General features: G+C 38.6%; 1 protein-coding gene across 2 annotated transcripts in view; it reads right to left on the minus strand.

Moving 5' to 3' along the window:
• LOC110157767 (uncharacterized) overlaps positions 1 to 22,608 on the minus strand; it is an 85,998-nt gene that overhangs the window by 36,506 nt on the left and 26,884 nt on the right. The window contains exons 14-29 of one of the 2 annotated variants that reach the window (XM_055158154.1): positions 21,891 to 22,093; positions 20,433 to 20,542; positions 14,460 to 14,572; positions 12,930 to 13,103; positions 11,283 to 11,314; positions 11,088 to 11,185; positions 10,950 to 10,972; positions 10,838 to 10,859; positions 9,825 to 9,852; positions 9,673 to 9,745; positions 8,549 to 8,695; positions 3,252 to 3,460; positions 2,303 to 2,403; positions 1,555 to 1,667; positions 1,111 to 1,281; positions 191 to 222 (exon numbers count right to left, since the gene is read on the minus strand). In XM_055158154.1, the coding sequence (XP_055014129.1) occupies positions 191 to 222; positions 1,111 to 1,281; positions 1,555 to 1,667; positions 2,303 to 2,403; positions 3,252 to 3,460; positions 8,549 to 8,695; positions 9,673 to 9,745; positions 9,825 to 9,852; positions 10,838 to 10,859; positions 10,950 to 10,972; positions 11,088 to 11,185; positions 11,283 to 11,314; positions 12,930 to 13,103; positions 14,460 to 14,572; positions 20,433 to 20,542; positions 21,891 to 22,093 (1,649 nt within the window). Of the gene's footprint in view, positions 1 to 190; positions 223 to 1,110; positions 1,282 to 1,554; positions 1,668 to 2,302; positions 2,404 to 3,251; positions 3,464 to 8,548; positions 8,696 to 9,672; positions 9,746 to 9,824; positions 9,853 to 10,837; positions 10,860 to 10,949; positions 10,973 to 11,087; positions 11,186 to 11,282; positions 11,315 to 12,929; positions 13,104 to 14,459; positions 14,573 to 20,432; positions 20,543 to 21,890; positions 22,094 to 22,608 lie in introns of both variants that reach the window. The other variant, XM_055158153.1, reaches the window with a different exon arrangement.

The raw sequence follows: 22,608 nt of genomic DNA on the forward strand, positions 1-22,608 counted from the left end.
GAGGAGGAGAGGAGAAAAGAGGAGAGAAGGGCGGAGAGGAGAGGAAGGGAGGAGGAGAGGAGAGTAGGGGGAGAGGAGAGGAGAGGAGGGGAGGAGGAGAGGAGGAGAGAGGAGAGGAGGAGAGGAGGAGAGGAGGAGGAGAGGAAGAGAAGCGGGAGGAGAGAGGAGGGGAGAGGAGGGAGGCACTTACAGAGTCCTGTAGTCGGAGCATGACAGGTTTCCCTTTAGGCAAAACAAAAAAGAACCATTCAGTGATTCAGTGAATTAATAATTAACATTTTTACAGACACTGTGACCTGCCGTAGAACAAGTGCACAGAGCATACTTTTACTTTTCTGCATATTCCAGTGTCATTTTAGGATTATTCAATTATGTTATAGACTTTTATACAAACTGTGCTCTTCAAATTCCACCAGGATTTTAAATTAACTCAAATGCTCAATAAATCACTTCTAAAAGGTGTATAAAACTAAATAAAAAATAACAGATATGAGCTTGTGAATTGTTAAATCAAAATTTTAGAGACCCCAGATGAATAAATATACTTTATGAAACATCCAGAAGAGACAAAATATTGAGATTTGTTTGCAGTAAAATGACATTATAATGAATGTGTGTGCATTTAATTTAATAAAAACGTTTTGTGGGAAAATGAGGCAACAGAAAAATTATTTGTTTATTTATTTTATTTTATTTTTTTAAGGTAATTATGTCCTATTTATGTGCATAGAGATTTATTACTGTAATTGTAATGTGTGAATATTCATGTGGGAGCGTAGGCTTGTGGGCTGAGCTCTGGAAAGAATCTTACAGCTAACAGTAAGGAGGGTTTGAATAGAGCCTGGGAGAGATCACTAGATTATTCAAACATGCATGGATAACATCTTCAGATATGTTTTGGATGAGGAACAATCCCCTCTTTAAGCAAGTTGGTGAGGGTGTCTGAACACAGAGGAGCGTCACAAATGACAGTGTAACACAAAGGAAAACTGAAACATGCAAGAACAAACCTCAACTACAGAGATGTTTCAAATGTACAAACTATAAAACATGGTACTGTGACATGTTGAATTGTGTTGAATTTGTGTTGAATGTTCGTGCAGCTGTTACCTGTGGGACGAAGAGTGTGAGGGCAGACAGGAGCAGGGGCAGGTGCTGTTTGGCAGGGCCCTGTGTGTAGAAGTCAAAGAGTGTGTTGATGATGGTCTCTTTGTCTGTGGGCAGAGGCAGGGTCAGCATCTGTGCACTCTGCTCGGGCGTCAGCAGAGACAGGACGTCCAGCTGTGAGCAGAGAGAGGACACACCGCACCCACATGTCAACATGGTAATACAGGCCTTTAAATCAGCTGTCAAACATCATCAGTCATTTTGTTTTTAGTCTAGTTTCAGTCTGGAAAATTCTGTCATTATTCACATTTGGATCAGATTTTCTTCATTATTGCTCTTTGACATTACAAACATGGTTTAGTGAGGAGCTTAGAGAGAGAGAGAGAGAGAGAGAGAGAGAGAGAGAGAGAGAGAGAGAGAGAGAGAGAGAGAGAGAGAGAGACTTACTGGGTTGAGCGTTGGGTTGAGCTGCAGCAGGTGTTGGAGAGGCAGGAGCCCAGCGAAGGGCCCCAAGTTCAAAAGAAGCCACTCAGAGCTGTTCATAGACACACAACTGGGACCTGGAGAAGGACAAGAACACTAAGAGTACTGTCCTCACAGCACAAGGGAGTCACACACACACACACGCATGCACACACACGCACTCACACACACAAATCATATACTCCAACATCCCCACTGTAAATTTAACTGACTAAACTGCATTAACTAAGAAAATCTATGACAAAGCCTTCAGATAACTACTTTTAAATAGTTGTCTGTAATAATCTTTGAAATGCCATTTGTTTAATTGGTTTGTGTCTCTAAATATTAACTCTGAAACAAATGTAACTGTGGTTCTATGATTCCCTCTGGAGCATCACAAGACTCATATTCAGTGCTTGTTCAGGGCCTATACAAGCTCCAGGTGTCTGTGACCTACAAAGTACAGCACAGCCATGTCACAAAACAACTCAAAGTACATGTCACAGTATGTGCTGTGTACCTGAGGCAACATACTAGTGGCACACAGTATGTGGTAAGTACTAGTGGTACACAGTATGTGGTAAGTACTAGTGGTACACAGTATGTGGTAAGTACTAGTGGCACACAGTATGTGGTAAGTACTAGTGGTACACAGTATGTGGTAAGTACTAGTGGTACACAGTATGCGGTACGTACTAGTGTTATACTACAGTACTAGTGTGGTGTGTACCTGAGAGGGGGTTATAGAGGAAGCGGATGATATAGTTCTTGAGGACCACGCGCTGCTGCTGTAGAGACATCTGCTCAAAGTCCTGACTGAAGGTCTGCAGACTGAGAGAAGTACACGAGCTTATACAACAGTTTGATGCAGCCATAGACAGTATAAAAGATATATACTGTCTATGGATGCAGCTCAGACTTTCAGAGATGATTTGGTTCATTGATAAACATGATGATTCAGGTCACAGTAGAATTATCTGAACTAAAACATATGGTAAGAATTGTGAGAATTTTAGAAGCAAACAAAGTCATTTCTATTCAGTCTACTCTCCAAAAAGGAAAACTCATTAAAAGTAAAGTCCTTTTTATGTGTCTGTTCATATCATCTCCTGTGTATCCTTCAGAGAGTTTGATTTGATAAAGCAGCTCATTTCACTGTGGTTCAGTCATAATGGTTCAATCTTTGTGTCATTTCAAACTGTTTCAGAACACTCAACACTTTTCTATGGTGACATGCCCAGTGCATCAGTGGAATGGAGCTGTTCATAAACATGTGCCACAGCAAACACCTGCACACAGTCTGCTCTAATAGTACAGGCCTATTCAACTTGTTAGGCCCTCCAAACAAGCTTATCCAACCTATTTTACAAATATTACAATATTCTCTCCTGTTTCCAGGATTTGTCTGGTTTTATTCTGGGCTAGTACTAGTTTAGTACTGGGTTGATCTCAGTTTAGTTCTTGTTTAATTCTGCTTTAGACTAGAACAATGATGGTGAATCCTTTTCTATTCTCTATTTCACAAACATCTGATATAGAAGCTGTTGTCATATTGTTATTATAGAAACAGATGTGTTAGATGTGTAAAAAGTGGTGAAGGTGAATCCATGACCCTCTGAAACATGTGTCCCTCAGACTAATGTATTTGAAACCCCCTGGGATAGTGTTTGTGTGCGTACATGGTCTGGTAGGAGGAGCAGCTGAGGTTGCGTTGGCTCAGACAGCGTAGGAACCTTCCGGAGGCGTGTGGGAGGAAGCCTCGGAGGCGCTGGGAGAACCACGTGTGGAGCAGGCTGGGGTTCTGGAGCTCCTGGTCCGTCAGCATGGACAATCTGATCTCCCCCAGAACGTCCAGGATCTCAGGGGCAGAAGAACACACACTGGCCATCTGCTGTCAGCACACGTGCACAGTTACATCATGAATTACACTTAACAACAGCTTTCATTTTCATTCAAGAATTTTGTGAGACATAGAGTGTAAATAGGTCAACAGTAACAACACTGAATCCCAAATGACTTTATTTTGTCCCGGCCACTTTTGCCTCTAAATGCTCTAAATCACACTGTCTTTGTGGTGGCAATTCTTATGAAGGTAAATATGTTGCAAAATGACAGAGCGTGTAAACTTGATTTGAGAACTTGTAGAATATAATGTAAGAATGTGTAGAACAAAACTTTGAACTTGTAATTACCTATTTTCATATACGTGTGTGTTGAATTTGCACTCACGGTGAAAAAAACCACACGAGTGCTTGAAAAAAATGTGTGCACTTGTGGACTGAAATGGGAGAAAAATATGAATAAATGTGTAGATTGATATTTGCATGAACAGAGTGACATGTGCATCCATTATGACAAATACAACCACAACTCAGTGACTGCAACTTCTCAAATGTGTCCCAGGGAAATTTTGGCTGTTATTCGTTTTTTCATTTTGGTTTTGGAGACAAATAATGAAGAAAATAGCTGTTTTTTTTTTCCGTTTTCTTATTTTTGGTTTTATTTTGAAAAATGAATGAACGAATGATACACGGATTCTTCATCTTCCCCCTTTCTGACTGGTCAGTCCCTCCTCCTTCCCCTCCCCACTCCTCCCCCCAGCTCTCTACAAGTGCAAATCAGTTTTGCCACATGCACATCGCAAAATGTGTTGCCAAGGAGCGCAGATTTGAACCTGCTGGGACACATTTGAGAAGTTGCAGTTGCTGAATTGTGGTTGTATCTGTCATAATGGATGCACATGTCACTCTGTTCATGCAAATATAAATTTACACATTTATTCATATTTGTCTCCTGTGTGTAAATATTTTCCACAAGTGAAAATTTCAATCCACAAGTGCACACATTTTTTTCAAGCACTGGTGTGTTTTTTTTTCACCGTAACTGCAAATTCAACACACACATATATGAAAATAGGTAATTACAAGTTCAAAATTTTGTTCTACACATTCTCACATTATATTCTACAAGTTCTCAAATCAAGTTTACACGCTCTCCCATTTTGCAACAGATTTACCTTCATACTTCTACAGTCCCTGACAAAAGTCTTGTCGCTTATCCATTTTGTAGAAACAAAAGCTTATAACCTGACTTTAAATTAATCGATTGGTTTTAGAAATGTCTCATATGAAAGCTAAAACCCTCCCAAATTATGCTCAATATACTAAAATAAATTTGCTTCACTGAAGAAAGATTGATCATTTAATGAACACAGAAAGGTCAGATTTTGGCAAGACAAAAGTCTTGTGGCCTTGTCATATGATGCACCCAATCCTAGATTACAGCCTCACCTGTGATCAGTTACTGATCAATCAATTAGTGGGTGTGTATAAAAAGAACCTCAGCACACCAGACCTTCACATCAACTGCAACTTGACCTCTGACAACATGCCTAAGATCCACCCTGAGACCAAAGCCTTAATTATCAAGAGGCTGAAGACCAGATCCACTGCTGAGGTGGTGACACCTTCAATGTGTCTCAGCGTCAAGTACAAAGAATAAGAAAAAGATCTGAAATGACTGGAGATGTTTTTGACAAGCCCAGGTCCAGCAGACCCCGCAAGACAACTGCTCGGGAGGACCGTTTGTTGATTGGAAAATCCAAGGCCCCTTTTCCACTGCAGCAGACTCCACCAGGCCTGGTCACCTCAAGTCCCTGTGTCAACCACAACAGTTTGTAGAATTCTGTCTCGAAATGGCCTCCATGGTCGAATCAGTGCACAGAAACCAGCACTAAACAAAAGGCAATTAAAAAACCGTGTGGCATTTGCCAAGGCCCACAGCCTGTTAAAAGGATGGACACTGGAAAAGTGGCAGAAGGTGGATTTCTCAGATGAATTACATCACAGCTGCCGCAAATATTGCAGAAGACCTACTGGAGCCTACATGGATCCAAGATTCACCCAGAAAACAGTTAAGTTTGGTGGAGGAATAATCCTGGTCTGGGGTTCCATCCAGTCTGGGGGTGTGCGAGACATTTGCAGGGTGGAAGGCATATCAATATCCTAAAATATCAAGAAGTATTAGCTCCTCTTACATTCCCAAACATAAAAGGGTCAAATTTTGCAGCAGGATGGTGCTCCATCACATACTTCTATCTCTACATCAAAGTTTCTCAAGGTGAAGAAGATCAAGGTGGTCCAGGACTGGCCAGCCCAGTCACCAGACATGAACATCATTGAGCATGTCTGGGGTAGAATGAAAGAGGAAGCATGGAAGACAAAACCAAAGAATCTTGATGAACTCTGGGAGGCATGTAAGACGCTTTCTTTGCTATTCCTGATGACTTCATCAACAAATTGTATGAATCATTGTTGAACCACATGGATGCGTCCTTCAAGTTCATGGAGTCATACAAGATATTAAATATGGATCTCACAGCACCACTACTTAATTCACTGAAGTTATGCAACATATTTTTGTATTTGAAGTAAATTATTTGTAAAATTTTCTGTAGGTGACAAAACTTTTGTCTTGCCAAAATCTGACCTTTCTGTGTTCATTAAATGATCAATCTTTCTTCAGTGAAGCAAATTTATTTTAGTATATTGAGCATAATTTGGGAGGGTTTTAGCTTTCATATGAGACATTTCTAAAACCAATCGATTAATTTAAAGTCAAGTTATAAGCTTTTGTTTCTACAAAATGGATAAGTGACAAGACTTTTGTCAGGGACTGTAGTTAATCAGAAGTCCCAATCATATCAATGGAGAATTTGAGAAAGATTTTGCCACCAAATTCTGACTGGTTTGTTCTGTTGGAGAACACAGACATAATCAGTAAGTGAGCAAAAGTAATTCTGTAATAAACTGACTTGTGTGTGTGTTTCGCTCTGTTAGAATGTGTTATCTCCTCAAAAACAGATCTGGGGTTGTGTTTTGTTTTTTTCACACATGTCTGAATAATCCCCAAAACTCAAAATTATCTAGTTCACATTATGATGTCATTTAGTAGTAGTTTTAAGGTTGACAACTATTTTTAGCCTTAATTGAACTGATTTGCTCTTCATTAACCTTAAGTTGTTGCTTTTATTTCTGAATATTTTAGTTTTACCTTTTATACAGTTGAGATTGTCAGTAGAAAGTCTCTAACAGCAGTTTCAATTAAGCTAAAACAATAGCTGTAACTTCAAGTTTGTCAAATCCAGGCCTAAAAGGATCAAAATGATTCTCGTGAAGGAGTATGAAGTTTAAAAACACAGTGGATTTTTTTCATGACATCACAATGTGAAGCAGAGTGTTTTCAGTTTGAGAAAAGAACACAGCCAAAATATGCCACCTTTGTGAGTTAAACATTTGAGCCCGGTCAAGCAGAAGTAAACAGCAAGGCCAAAAATTCAAGTTAATGCATCTGATATAAAAATGTATTGAACAGATACATATGTACTCTAGTTTATGAAACTGTTGACCTTTTTTCTGTACCATTTTTGGTTCTAAAGTTCCATCCGTTTTAAACAGACCATGTATGAAACATGGAACAAAAATTATTTCCCAAATTTCAAAGACCTGCAAATCATGTCAATAAATGGATGTATTTCATTTCATTTCATTTATCTTGTGTTATTCCATCTTTGAACTGTTGACGAAGGGACATGATTTAAAAAAAAAAAAAAAAAAGTATTTAAAATGATAAAAATTTGCTTGGAAGGACTGACATATTTTATAGAAATAGTTTCCTTTCATTTTGAAGTAATATTAAAGTATTCGGAAGAAAAAAGAGACAAATGATGTAAAATCCTGCACCTTCTACTTGTTTGTACAATTTTCCCTCCGTTACTTTTCCCTCCGTTACCATGACCTTTCTTAATAAAAAATCTCATGACTCAAAAAGTAAGAGGTTTTTCAACCTAATCTTGTACCATATGGTAGAAAACTATATGAAGTAAATATTCAAACCAGTTTGTTAAGGATATGGAAGTGAGAACCAAGAGTTATCACTGTTTGGATTTATTGCCCAAAAAGTGCTGCATATTTCATTCCCTCCGTTACCGACATGGGTTTTTACATTTTTTATCATTAACTTGAAAGAATATCACAGGTTTAACTTGACCCTGTTGGAGTGTAACTCTTTCCTACATTCTGATACTTGACTTATTTCAATAGTCCCTCTAGTTTCTGAATAAGAGACATTTGAATGTAAAAAAAAATCTGCCCCCGTTTCCCTCCATTACCGCTTGACTGGACCCATTTGTGAATGAAACAAACACAACTCCAGATAATACTATAAAACGGCCCGGGGGCCAGATCAGGCCCTCCAAGACCTTTAATCTGGCCCTTGGCTGATTTTCTACAAAAATATTTTAATTATATTTTCTATTAAAATCTTGTTAATTTTCTGTGGTGTTTATCACAGCAGCGTCTCCAGTGTCTCTGTACGTGGCCCCTCCCACCAAAGTAGCGCAAATGAAGACTTGTCTCTTTCCAAACGCTCTTAAAGGATGATCATTTTGACTGTTGACCGTGACACCCTCATCAGAAAAATGTTCAACATGAGAAAAGTGGAGCCGAGTGCAGGATTTTCCAAGAAAAATTTACTTATTCCTATTTGCAAACAAGTTCATGTTAAAAAAACATTGTGTTGAAATTGTATTTTTCTTAAAGTTTCAGGTTGTTCATAATATTATAATATTTTGTAAATGAAAGAGTTCATCAATTAAAAAGGATTTCTGTAACAGATTTCTGTTTCTCTGCACAAATTTTTGAACTTATTGTTATTTTTAGGGCATAAATGCCATGAGTTTTCTGATCCGGCCCCTTTGGGATCAAAGCGGGTTAGATACGGCCCCCAGACCAAAATGAGTTTGACACCTCTGCTATAAAAGATGAAAACAGTGCACTTTAACATCAATCAATACAACACACTAGATTCAAGGAGGATGAAGTGTCTTGCCCCAGGACACAACATCAGTGTGCACTTAAATGAGCAGGATTCTGATCTAAAGAGCTTGTGTTGGAGGGAGAGTGGAGTGAGTCCGGACCTTAGCAGCCAGCAGGTCCAGAGCAGGGTCTAAGATGGAGGAGAGCCTGGTGAGTAGAAGCTTCCAGAGCACGGTGGAGTGACTGCTGTTCACATCCAGGTCACAGGAGAGCAGGGAGGCCAGGTGAGCCGCAGTGAAGTTCTCCAGCTGTGACACAACACAAGCACGGACAAGTTAGCACTGCATTACAGATGTGTGAGCTTTGAAACATCTAAAACATCTTAAAGGATTTTCCTGGTTTGACAGTGTTTAATGAAGTTTACAGTTGTACTTCCTGGTTTCACATGAATGGAATGGATGGATTCCTTTGAGCCCAGAGCTACTTCCTCCACACTTACAGTACACAGCAGACTCATTCTGATCTCAAGAGCTGCTTATACAGTATATCCGTACTGGGCAAGACACATTTTGCTCAAATATACCACTGATCAAAAGTTTTAGAACATCACACTTTTTCCAGTTTTTTACTGTTGACCAAAACATATTCTAAACTTTTGATTGATGTGTGTGTCCACCTTTGGTAGATATAACAGCTGAACACACTCGTGGCTCGTTCTTTTTACAACAGAAATCAAATATTCTTGAGAAAGTTCTACCCAAGTCTGTTGCAGAATTTCCATAAATGTGTGGCACTTGTAGGTTGCTTCACTCTTTTGTCCAGTTCATCCCAAACCAGCTCCATGGGTTTAAGTCTGGACACTGTGCTGCTGCTGGACACTTGATGTTTTCAAGCTTTACCATCTTGTTCTATTTTCCTGAGGTAGTTTTGGCAGAGTTTGGACTTGTGTTTTGTATCTTTTATCTTTTTTTTTTTTTTACCTCTGTCTGTTCAGTTCTTACCTTTGTGCCATTTCAAGCTCTTCATTTAATTTGCACGACTTGCAATGCAATAAAAAAACTGTAGTAATTAAAGTGTTCTAAAACTTTTGACAGGTAGTGTACATGAGAAAAAAATCAGGTACAGGCCATGCACAGGTTTGAATGGTTCAAAATTCAAGTGCTGTATCTCCACACTGTCTATTAACCCTTAACTTTAAGGTTTGAAGACGACATATTAAAGTGTAAGAAAAATGCAACTCAAGTCCCAGTCAGGTGAGTGAAAGTTCCAGAGGAGCTGTGCTGACCTGAGGACAGGCGTACTGCTCTAGAGGGAAGTCACACATAGTGTCCACAGAGAAGTTGGAGAAGGTCCAGGACCTGTGGAGGACAACACAGGAGCTCAGAGCTTCTCTACAACATCATGTGTGTGTATGCAGTTTAGACAGGATGGACTTACACATTGAGACGTCCACACACTTCTGTACCTGCAACAGTCCAACATCAGGAGAATGGTCATTTTACTGCATTTTTCAAGTTTGTATTAGATTTTTGCTAAAGTTTTAACATTTAGACTTAACATTTAACATTTAACATTAGATTATTTTTAATTGATTCTTTCCAATTAATGTTAAACAAACATGGGAAAACAATCCCTGGGAGTGTGGTACTGACTGTGGGCACTACTCTGTCAAAGTTTTAACACAATATGACCATAAAGAGCTGGTTTAGCTGGAACTACAAACTCAAACACCTAAACAGGACAATGAACTGATCACAGGTTCCTGAAAATGTGCTGTTTAAATCTATTTTGTATTTTTTCTTGAGTTGTGAGACAATCTTAAAAGCTTTTTGACAGTGTTTGTGTGCATTGTGTCTTCATGGTAACTGCTGAACATTCCACCATACACATGCATGTAAAACACTCCCAGCCCAGTATCACTGTAAAGCATCACCTGAGGTACTGTGAACAAATCATTTCCCTTGTGCATCTATTGTAAGGTGACCAGATTTTCTAAATTCAAAACTGGGACACACCTGGAATGGTGAAAAGAGCACGATGAAAAGAGTGTGTAACATTGTGCATTCTCATGTCAGTCATGATCTGAGAGACTTCTGTTGCTACATTTTTTTGCTTAATGGTCACGGTTTTTAGTGTTTTGGCTAAACAAATGACAATTTATGCTCCTCTTTACTGTTAGCAGGGATCAGATCAGTCAAAAATTGTGATAGTCCTGACTAAACCAGTCCTGGTTTAGTCTTAGTTTAGTCCTCGTTCAGATCAAATTGGTCAAAAAATAGGGACACCTGGGACGTTGCTTGTATAAAACCGGGACAAATCACAGGATTTGTATAACTCTGCTGGAACATGGGACACAGGGCTCAAAACTGGGACTGTCCCGGGTCAGTTTGTTCAGTTAGAAGAACACCACATGCATTCAAAGTAAGTTTTGATACAGTGGACAGACTTACTGTTGAATTGTGTGACTGGGCACTGTGGGGAAAATGGAGACAATTAAAGAAATGACCCACTGATCTGTATGTGGTTATATCAGAAATATAAAAGAAACAGATGAAAACCTACCGTCATGTTTTCTGGAACACATTCTGTCAGGAGGAAAGAGACATAAATCGAGACACAAATGGAGTTAGTTCCACATTCTCACAATAATAAACCATGGTATTCCTGTTTCTGAATGGTGAGATGGACACAGATACAAACCCTGTGGTGCGATGTTCATGACTTCCTCTATAGAAGCCCACACCTCAGGCTCCAGATCCGGGGACACAGAGGGGACAGAGCCGTACAGACGCACTAACCTGCATCACAAACACCATGTTACCAACACACTGTCACCCACTGTTCACTACAACAGTCATCATAACATGTTACACTGGTGACAGGTTTACAACTCACATTTGTGTGTAGAGAGGACATGGCACGTCCACCTAAAAACACACAATGGTACAATGATGTCAGACATTTCAACACTTGCTCATAACACAGACTTAACACATTCATCTTCATAGGAAAGTCCTGCTGTTCTCTCATACTAAGTGTGAATGTTGTATAAAGGAACGTTCTATTCAAATTGTTGTGTTACCCAAAATAGTGATCAATAACAACTTAGTTAAAAATGCACGAGCTAAAATGTACTTACCACCATGATGAACAGTCATGAATTTACTCTTTTTTTTTTTTAAGTTAGAAGTCATATTTGTGTAAATACAATACAAATAAAAAATATAAAATATTGTCAGAATTAATTGCATTGCTGTGATGAAATAAATAAATCATTATTATATGTCTAGTATTTACTGATGTATAATAAATGGTTTTATAGAGCTTTTCCACTGTCAAGGTTCGAAGCACTTTACATCACAGAACCACTCACCCATTCACACACACGTTCATACACCAGGGTTTTGGGTTTTTTTATATCTAGAGTGGGATTCAAATTGTAAACCTTCGGATCATTGGACAAACGCTCTTTCCAACTGAGCTACTGCCACCCCAGCCACAAATAAGTAGCTTTTACTTATTCATCTTTTGTATGACACTAAAGTAAAATTTACTTTAAAAGTGCAAATTGTTATGAGGATTTTTTCTAGTAAATCTTATAGTTATTTTTTTCAGTGAAGGTAGATCTGTGGAGAGGTGACCCCACTAACAATAAAGAAACCTGTTTTTGAATAATTGCAAGAAACTAACGATAGGAGACAAGCAGAAAATGCACTTTAATCTATAAACATCTCATATTATGCATTATTCAGGCCTTTGCAACATGCTTTGAGATGAATTGGTTTTAGAATTTCACATTTTCCTGCCTAAAATAATCTGTATGTATGGAAAACAAGTTACAGTTATTAAGTATGGATGTGTCGATATTGCACAGATACAGACTCCGATACGAGAGATTTAAAGGCTCTATATTACAGAAAATGAACTCTTGTGAGCTCTAAGCCATGTTATAATGTTACCTCCACAAAAATACACCATGTGCTGCATTTTTGGTCTGTCTACCTCTCCAAACCTCAAAATGCTCTGTTCCACCTTGTGATGTCATGACGTGGTAGTTTTCATATGAACAGCTTTCTTCTATCTTTAGAAATTGGAGAGTGGAGCATTTCCTGTATGTTTTGTTGTGAATGACAAAGACAACTCGAGGTCTTGAACAGAAAAGTGCCCTTACTGGAAAATGTAAACGTGGATAAGGTACAAACCCGAGGCACTCTGACCGAACATATTAAAAGTCCTTTATTGCATGAAGGGATGCCAGCGTGTTTCGACCAGCGAGATGGTCTTCGTCAGGGCATCTCGCTGGTTGAAACGCGTTGGTGTCCCTTCATGCAATAAAGGACATTAAATATATTCAGTCAGTGCCTCTGCATCTTTCTAAATAAAAGTTCACACATTTAAGAGTGAACAGCAAATAGTCTTATTACATTCATTTACTAGTATATGTTCAGTCAGGATTTTAGTGTCGATATTCAATAGTATCAGTATCAGTGCATCCCTATTATTAAGTGGCTTTGTGAGGAAAAAAGCACCATTGATCCTCACCTGTGAGGCCAGTGTGAGCACGGCCTTCATCACCTCTCTGAAGTGTGAGGCTGGGGCTGAGAGGAGGAAGTCAAAAACCTCCTCCACCACCTGGGCTTTGTCTGCGAGAGAGGGCAGAGGCAGGAGCAGCAGCTGGGCCGTCTGCGCAGGACTCAAGAAGAACAGTACCTCCAGCTGGAAGACAAAAACACACAACATCACAGGGTGCACACAGGATCAGTGCTCACATCAGACTGAAACACCATTTGAATACTTAGACTGAAAGCATTATCATTAAAGTGATATTATTTCCTCCTTGACAACTAAAGGTCCCTGTGTGTCTGTGGGGTCTCATTCTGTGTAAAAGCTGCTAACCCTGTAGTTTAGAGCTCTACAAACATTCTGAAATGTGCAAAACTTTAGGGAGCTACTTGGATGTACAGAGATTGTACAAAATTGTCCTTTTGGTGCTCTTCAGTGTAGGGACCAATCTCAAATACAAAGTTGAAAAAACTGAAACACCCAAAGAGAACAGAATAATGAAAAGTCTTTCATAGCACATGGCAGATCAAGTTAAAATCACACCAACATGTTTCAGCCTCTCAGCCTCATCAGGACAAACTCCAGATGCCAACACTGTGCACATATAAAGTCATAGGTGTATGTCACATGTTGACAGTGGGCTTGTCCACAGTCCCCTGGTGCATGATGGGACATGTAGGCTGAACAGATTTTAGTTACAAGCTATTTAAGATCAGATAAAAAACAAGATGCAAGCTATAAATAGTCAAATTCCCAACAAGAAATATATAGAAAAATACATAGTATAAAAATATATAGTGCAAAAAATACAAAAGTGCTACAGGTACAACATGTATAATGTATAATATATTACAGGGTTAGACTTAAACCGTTTCATGGAGACAAAGATGTTCAAAAAATAGGAATTGACTGCACATTTAAAGCTTGTGGTTTTAAAGGAAGGGGAAGAAATCTAACTCTCCATTGAAACTGGGCAGCCTTGAGAGTGTAAATCCAGTAGGACTCTCTCTGTAGTAGCTTATTGTTTGATATGTTCAGTTGCACAGATTTCTAGGCTTTGACAGCTGCCATGGTTGGCCTCTTTGTAATGCATGGCCATAGGATCACATTAGGGTCACAGGCCCTTACAGCCTGTTTGTGTTCAGCCAGTCTGTTTTTCAGTTTGGGTTTTGTTCAGCCTATGTAAAAACGACCACATAGACTTTTGAAATTCGAAATTCTGAAATGTCCCTGTGTGTCAGATGCCCTCCCTGCATGTCCATGGGGTCTCACTCTGTGTGGAAGCAGCTAACCCTGTAGTTTAGACTTTTACAAACATTTTCATAGGTGGAAAGTACTTACAAAAACTCATGTTAGTGTAACTGAAACAGTGCTTCAGGGTAATCACAGTAGTACCTTTTTAAATCTGTACTTGTATTTACTGTACTGGGTACAATATACATATACTAGTAATCAGTCAGAATTCACAACAAATGGTTGAGGCTTCGTACAAATGCAGTGTGAGTGTACCTCAGAGAAGAATGGGTTGAGTAGGTAGAAGTCTGTGATGGAGGCGAAGCGTGAGAAGAAGCCAAAGTTCTGCTGGAGCCACAAGACACTGCTGTTGGACATACACTGAGCATCTGAAAACACACACACACATACACACACATTATACACCAAAACAACACACACACACACATTATACACCAAAACAACACACACACACACATACACAAGCATTATACACCAAAACAACACACACACACACATTATACACCAAAACAACACACACACACACACACACATACACAAGCATTATACACCAAAACAACACACACACACACACATACACACAAGCATTATACACCAAAACAACACACACACACACATTATACACCAAAACAACACACACACACACATACACAAGCATTATACACCAAAACAACACACACACACACATTATACACCAAAACAACACACACACACACACACACATACACAAGCATTATACACCAAAACAACACACACACACACATACACAAGCATTATACACCAAAACAACACACACACACACATTATACACCAAAACAACACACACACACACATTATACACCAAAACAACACACACACACACACATACACAAGCATTATACACCAAAACAACACACACACACATTATACACCAAAACAACACACACACATACACAAGCATTATACACCAAAACAACACACACACACATTATACACCAAAACAACACACACATACACAAGCATTATACACCAAAACAACACACACACACATTATACACCAAAACAACACACACACACATTATACACCAAAACAACACACACACATACACAAGCATTATACACCAAAACAACACACACACACACATACACAAGCATTATACACCAAAACAACACACACACACACACACACACATTATACACCAAAACAACACACACACACACATTATACACCAAAACAACACACACACACACATTATACACCAAAACAACACACACACACACACATTATACACCAAAACAACACACACACACACATTATACACCAAAACAACACACACACACACACACACACATTATACACCAAAACAACACAACACACACATTATACACCAAAACAACACACATACACAAGCATTATACACCAAAACAACACAACACACACACACACATTATACACCAAAACAACACACACACATACACAAGCATTATACACCAAAACAACACACACACACACACACACATTATACACCAAAAACAACACACACACACACACATTATACACAAAACAACACTCACACACATTATACACCAAAACAACACACAACACAACACACACATTATACACCAAAACAACACACATGCACACACATTATACACCAAAACAACACACACACACACACATTATACACCAAAACACACACACACACACACACATTATACACCAAAACAACACACACACACATTATACACAACACACACACACACACATTATACACCAAACAACACACACACACACATTATACACCAAAACAACACACATGCACACATTATACACCAAAACAACACACAACACATACACAAATTATACACCAAAAACAAACACACACACACACACACACATTATACACCAAAACAAACACACATGCACACACATTATACACCAAAACAACACACACACACACACATTATACACCAAAACACACACACACACACACACACACACACACATTATACACCAAAACAACACACACACACACATTATACACCAAAAAACAACACACACACATTATACACCAAAACACACACACACAACACACATTATACACCAAAACAACACACACACACACATTATACACCAAAACAACACACACACACACACACACATTATACACCAAAACACACACACACACATTATACACACCAAAACACACACACACACACACATTATACACACCAAAACAACACACACACACACACATTATACACCAAAACAACACACACACACACACACATTATACACCAAAACAACACACACACACACATTATACACCAAAAACAACACACACACACACACATTATTACACCAAAACAACACAACACACACACACATTATACACCAAAACAACACACACACACACACATTATACACCAAAACAAACACACACACACACATTATACACCAAAACAACACACACACACACACACACATTATACACCAAACAACACACACACACATTATACACCAAAACACACACACACACACACATTATACACCAAAACAACACACACACACACACACACACATTATACACCAAAACAACACACACGCACACATTATACACCAAAACAACACACACACACACACACATTATACACCAAAACAACACACACACACACATTATACACCAAAACAACACACACACACACACATTATACACCAAAACAACACACACACACACACATTATACACCAAAACAACACACACACACACATTATACACCAAAACAACACACACACACACATTATACACCAAAACAACACACACACACACACATTATACACCAAAACAACACACACACACATTATACACACAAAACACACACACACACACACACATTATACACCAAAACAACACACACACACACACACACATTATACACAAACAACACACACACACATTATACACCACACAACAACACACACACACACACACACACATTATACACCAAAACACACACACACACACACATTATACACCAAAACAAACACACACACACACACATTATACACCAAAACAACACACACACACACACATTATACACCAAAACAACACACACACACACATTATACACCAAAACAACACACACACCACATTATACACCAAACAAACACACACACACACACATTATACACCAAAACAACACACACACACATTATACACCACACAACAACACACACACACACACACACATTATACACCAAAACAACACACACACACACACACACACACACATTATACACCAAAACAACACACACGCACACATTATACACCAAAACAACACACACACACGCATACACAAGCATTATACACCAAAACAACACACACACACACATTATACGCCAAAACAACACACACACACACATTATACACCAAAACAACACTCACGCACACATTATACACCAAAACAACACACACACACATACACACACATTATACACCAAAACAACACACATGCACACATTATACACCAAAACAACACACACACACACACACACATTATACACACACAACAACACACACACACACACACACACACATTATACACCAAAACAACACACACACACACACATTATACACCACAAAACAACACACACACACACACACATTATACACCAAAACAACACACACACACATTATACACACAAACACAACACACACACACACACACACATTATACACCAAAACACACACACACACACACACATTATACACCACAACACAACACACACACACACATTATACACCAAAACAACACACACACACATTATACACCAAAACAACACACACACACACACATATACACCAAACACAACACACACACACACATTATACACCAAAAACAAACAACACACACACACACATTATACACCAAAACAACACACACACACACACATTATACACCAAAACAACACACACACACACACATTATACACCAAAACAAACACACACACACACATTATACACCAAACAACACACACACACACACACACATTATACACCAAAACAACACACACACACATTATACACCAAAAACAACACACACACACATTATACACACAAACAACAACACACACACACACACACATTATACACCAAAACAAACACACACACACACATTATACACCAAACAACACACACGCACACACATTATACACCAAAACAACACACACACACACATACACAACATTACACCAAAACAACACACACACACATTATACACACCAAAACAACACACACACACACATTATACACCAAAACAACACACACACACACACATTATACACCAAAACAACACACACACACACATTATACACCAAAACAACACACACACACGCATACACAAGCATTATACACCAAAACAACACACACACACATTATACACCACAAAACAACACACACTCACGCACACATTATACACCAAAACAACACACACACACATACACAAGCATTATACACCAAAACAACACACACACACATTATACACCAAAACAACACACACACACACATTATACACCAAAACAACACACACACACACACACATTATACACCAAAACAACACAACACACACACACACACATTATACACCAAAACAACACACACACACACATTATACACCAAAACAACACACACACACACATTATACACCAAAACAACACAACACACACACACACATTATACACCAAAACAACACAACACACACACACACATTATACACCAAAACAACACACACACACACATTATACACCAAAACAACACACACGCACACATTATACACCAAAACAACACACACACATATTATACACCAAAACAACACACACACACACATTATACACCAAAACAACACACACACATTATACACCAAAACAACACAACACACACACACACATTATACACCAAAACAACACACACACACATTATACACCAAAACAACACAACACACACACACACATTATACACCAAAACAACACACACACACACATTATACACCAAAACAACACACACACACACATTATACACTAAAACAACACACACGCACATTATACACCAAAACAACACACACATTATACACCAAAACAACACACACACACACACATTATACACCAAAACAACACACACATTATACACAAAAACAACACACACACACACATTATACACCAAAACAACACACACATGCATTATACACCAAAACAACACACACATTATACACCAAAACAACACACACACGCACATTATACACCAAAACAACACACACACACGCATTATACACCAAAACAACACACACACACACATTATACACCAAAACACACACACACACATTATACACCAAAACAACACACACATTATACACCAAAACAACACACACGCACACATTATACACCAAAACAACACACACACATACACACATTATACACCAAAACAACACACACATTATACACCAAAACAACACACACGCACACATTATACACCAAAACAACACACACACATACACACATTATACACCAAAACAACACACACACACACACATTATACACCAAAACAACACACACACATACACACATTATACACCAAAACAACACACACGCACACACATTATACACCAAAACAACACACACACACACACATTATACACCAAAACAACACAACACACATGCATTATACACCAAAACAACACACACACACACATTATACACCAAAACAACACACACACACACATTATACACCAAAACAACACACACACACATACACACACATTATACACCAAAACAACACACACACACACATTATACACCAAAACAACACACACACACATTATACACCAAAACAACACACACACACACGGACATACAGAAGCATTATATACCAAAACAACACACACACACATATACACATGCATTATACACCATAACAACACACACACACACACACACACGCATTATACAGCAAAACAACACACACACGCATGCATTATACAGCAAAACAACACACACACACATATACACATACATTATACACAAAAACAACACACACACACATACACAAGCATTATACACCAAAACAGCACATACACACATACTATTACATATAATACTCCCTACAACTGTACAATAACTCTCCCTTATGTAACAGATAATACTCCCTACAACTATCATTGTTGGTAAAAGCTGGTAAAAGGCTGTGCGGTTGCGTACCAGAGGAGTTGTGGAGCATGAGGAAGGGGTAGATGAAGTTATCGTAGATGTTCTGACCAGCCTCAGGACTGGCCTCCATCATGTCCATGTGCTCACTGAGGGCCCGCACACTGCACACCACAAAACACCACAGTCACATCTCACACTTTCACTGTTCAAAACGTGTATGTGGTAATAACGGGAAATAACATTTACAACTCATTTGTCATTGTCTTTTGGCATTCTGACTGACTGAAAACGTGCATGATTTTTCTAACACTGATCTTTGGAAGTGAAACAGTATCTGAACTTTTTTACAGTTTGGAATTATGTGCATTTTAGACCTACAATATTAATCTATTTTGTGTTTGTTTTTATAGATTTCTTTATTACAGGTATTCATTGTTAACTCCTTAAATATTTAGATCACCATGTTACATTTTATTGTTTTGAAAATGCTATATTAAAATATTTAATAAATTTCAGTTTTGTTTTCCTTCCCTCCCTTCAGAGGACTATCACAACACAATTGTAGTGTATTGTTTTGTATCATGTTTTTGTAAATTTTTTAGGGGTGTAACAATATCAAAATCCCTCGATACAATATTTTCACGATACGCATTTCATGGTTCAATATTTATTGGGATATTTTATGTAAACTTACAAATATGCAACTTTTTCCTTTTAAAAGTCTTTGGTAATGTTATAATATGAAGAATTAAGATTGAAAAATGTTTCATAACATTTTTCAATCTGCACTGAGTCTGCACTGACAACACCAAAGGATCATGGTCTATGTAGTTCCCTCTGTGTTTTTCTATTGCTGCACCACGATAAGGCATAGGAAGTTTATTTCAGTAAGTAATTACAGAATAAGAAATGCACTATAAAATCATATATAAAGACATTGGTGTCACCATAACTATTCAGATAGGCAAAGAGACTTGTAAATCAATATAGTGTGATGGCCTCCGATGTTATTGTGAGACCTTTGAAGATACGATATCAGGATATTTCAGTTTTTTCAGTTACATCCCTAACATTTATGAATAATGACCAGAACAAGTGTGACGCAAGCTTGTGAGCGGAGTATTGGACAGTTTTGTTCTGCTAAACATGAGGTTACTCAAACATGAATGGAGGACATTTAAAGCCTCTTCAGACATGTTTTTGATGACAGAATAACATGGTAGGAAGCTCCAAAAAATCTACTTTGGGACTTTCGGAATGGCCCAAACCACCCAGTTAAGACGTTAGGAGTTAGGATATTAAAATCAAGCCTGAATGATGATTTATTATCTATTTCTTCATTATGAATTCAGTTTTGTTCAGGCTTTCCAAAGACCAATGAATGTGTAGTTTTTAAAAAGTGTCACCAAAAACCTTGATGAAGCAGCAGATGATTTTGGAATGTAAGTGTAATGGTTTGTAAGTGTCGCTGCTCTACAGTAGAGTGCACAGAGCAGAGGGAGGCCTCACATGGTGTAGTAGACAGGGCACGAGAAGTTCTTTCGGCTCAGACAGGACAGCAGCTCTGGGGACACGTCCGGCAGGAGGGGCAGCAGTTTGACTTGGAACCAAGTCTGGATGAAGGCGGGATCAGACATGTGCTTCTGCATCAGAGCTGGAGAGGTGGTACCACTGAAGATCTGCCTGATGTTTGCAGACACAACACGGAGGTCCTGCACACACATGCACACACGTATACACGCAGTTATTGCTGTGGTAATACCTACTAAAAAATAAAGAAATGTGATTTTAGGCTAATGGCTGATGCATGTGCATGCTTATATAAGTCAATGTTAAAATAGCTGTCAAGTGAGGAGAGAACACGTGTGTGCACTTGAACAGAATGTGAACAAGAAAAAATCACAACATGGACACACTGTGTGACTCTGTGATATTTGAAGCCTGTTTGGGCGACAGAGGTCTAGGTGAAAGACCTACTGCCTGATCACACATGAAACATGTGGTAAGATTTGAACATATATTACATGTGCATGTGCATGTGCCGCAGGTGCTCTTAGTTCAGATGCTGTGTGTGAACAAAATCAGGAGTTTCACAGCTCCACAGAGAACCTGGACTTCACTGAACACTAGAACTACTGATCCAGAGACAGCTCATATGACTTTCTCCAGGACAAGGACAACAGCAGAGTACTGAAAGGCCCTGTGTACTGCTGTCTGTGAAGATGTG

Source organism: Boleophthalmus pectinirostris, unplaced genomic scaffold (genome assembly GCF_026225935.1).
Source record: "Boleophthalmus pectinirostris isolate CB_2022bp ecotype Guang Dong unplaced genomic scaffold, ASM2622593v1 HiC_scaffold_22, whole genome shotgun sequence".
Lineage (NCBI taxonomy): Eukaryota > Metazoa > Chordata > Actinopteri > Gobiiformes > Gobiidae > Boleophthalmus > Boleophthalmus pectinirostris.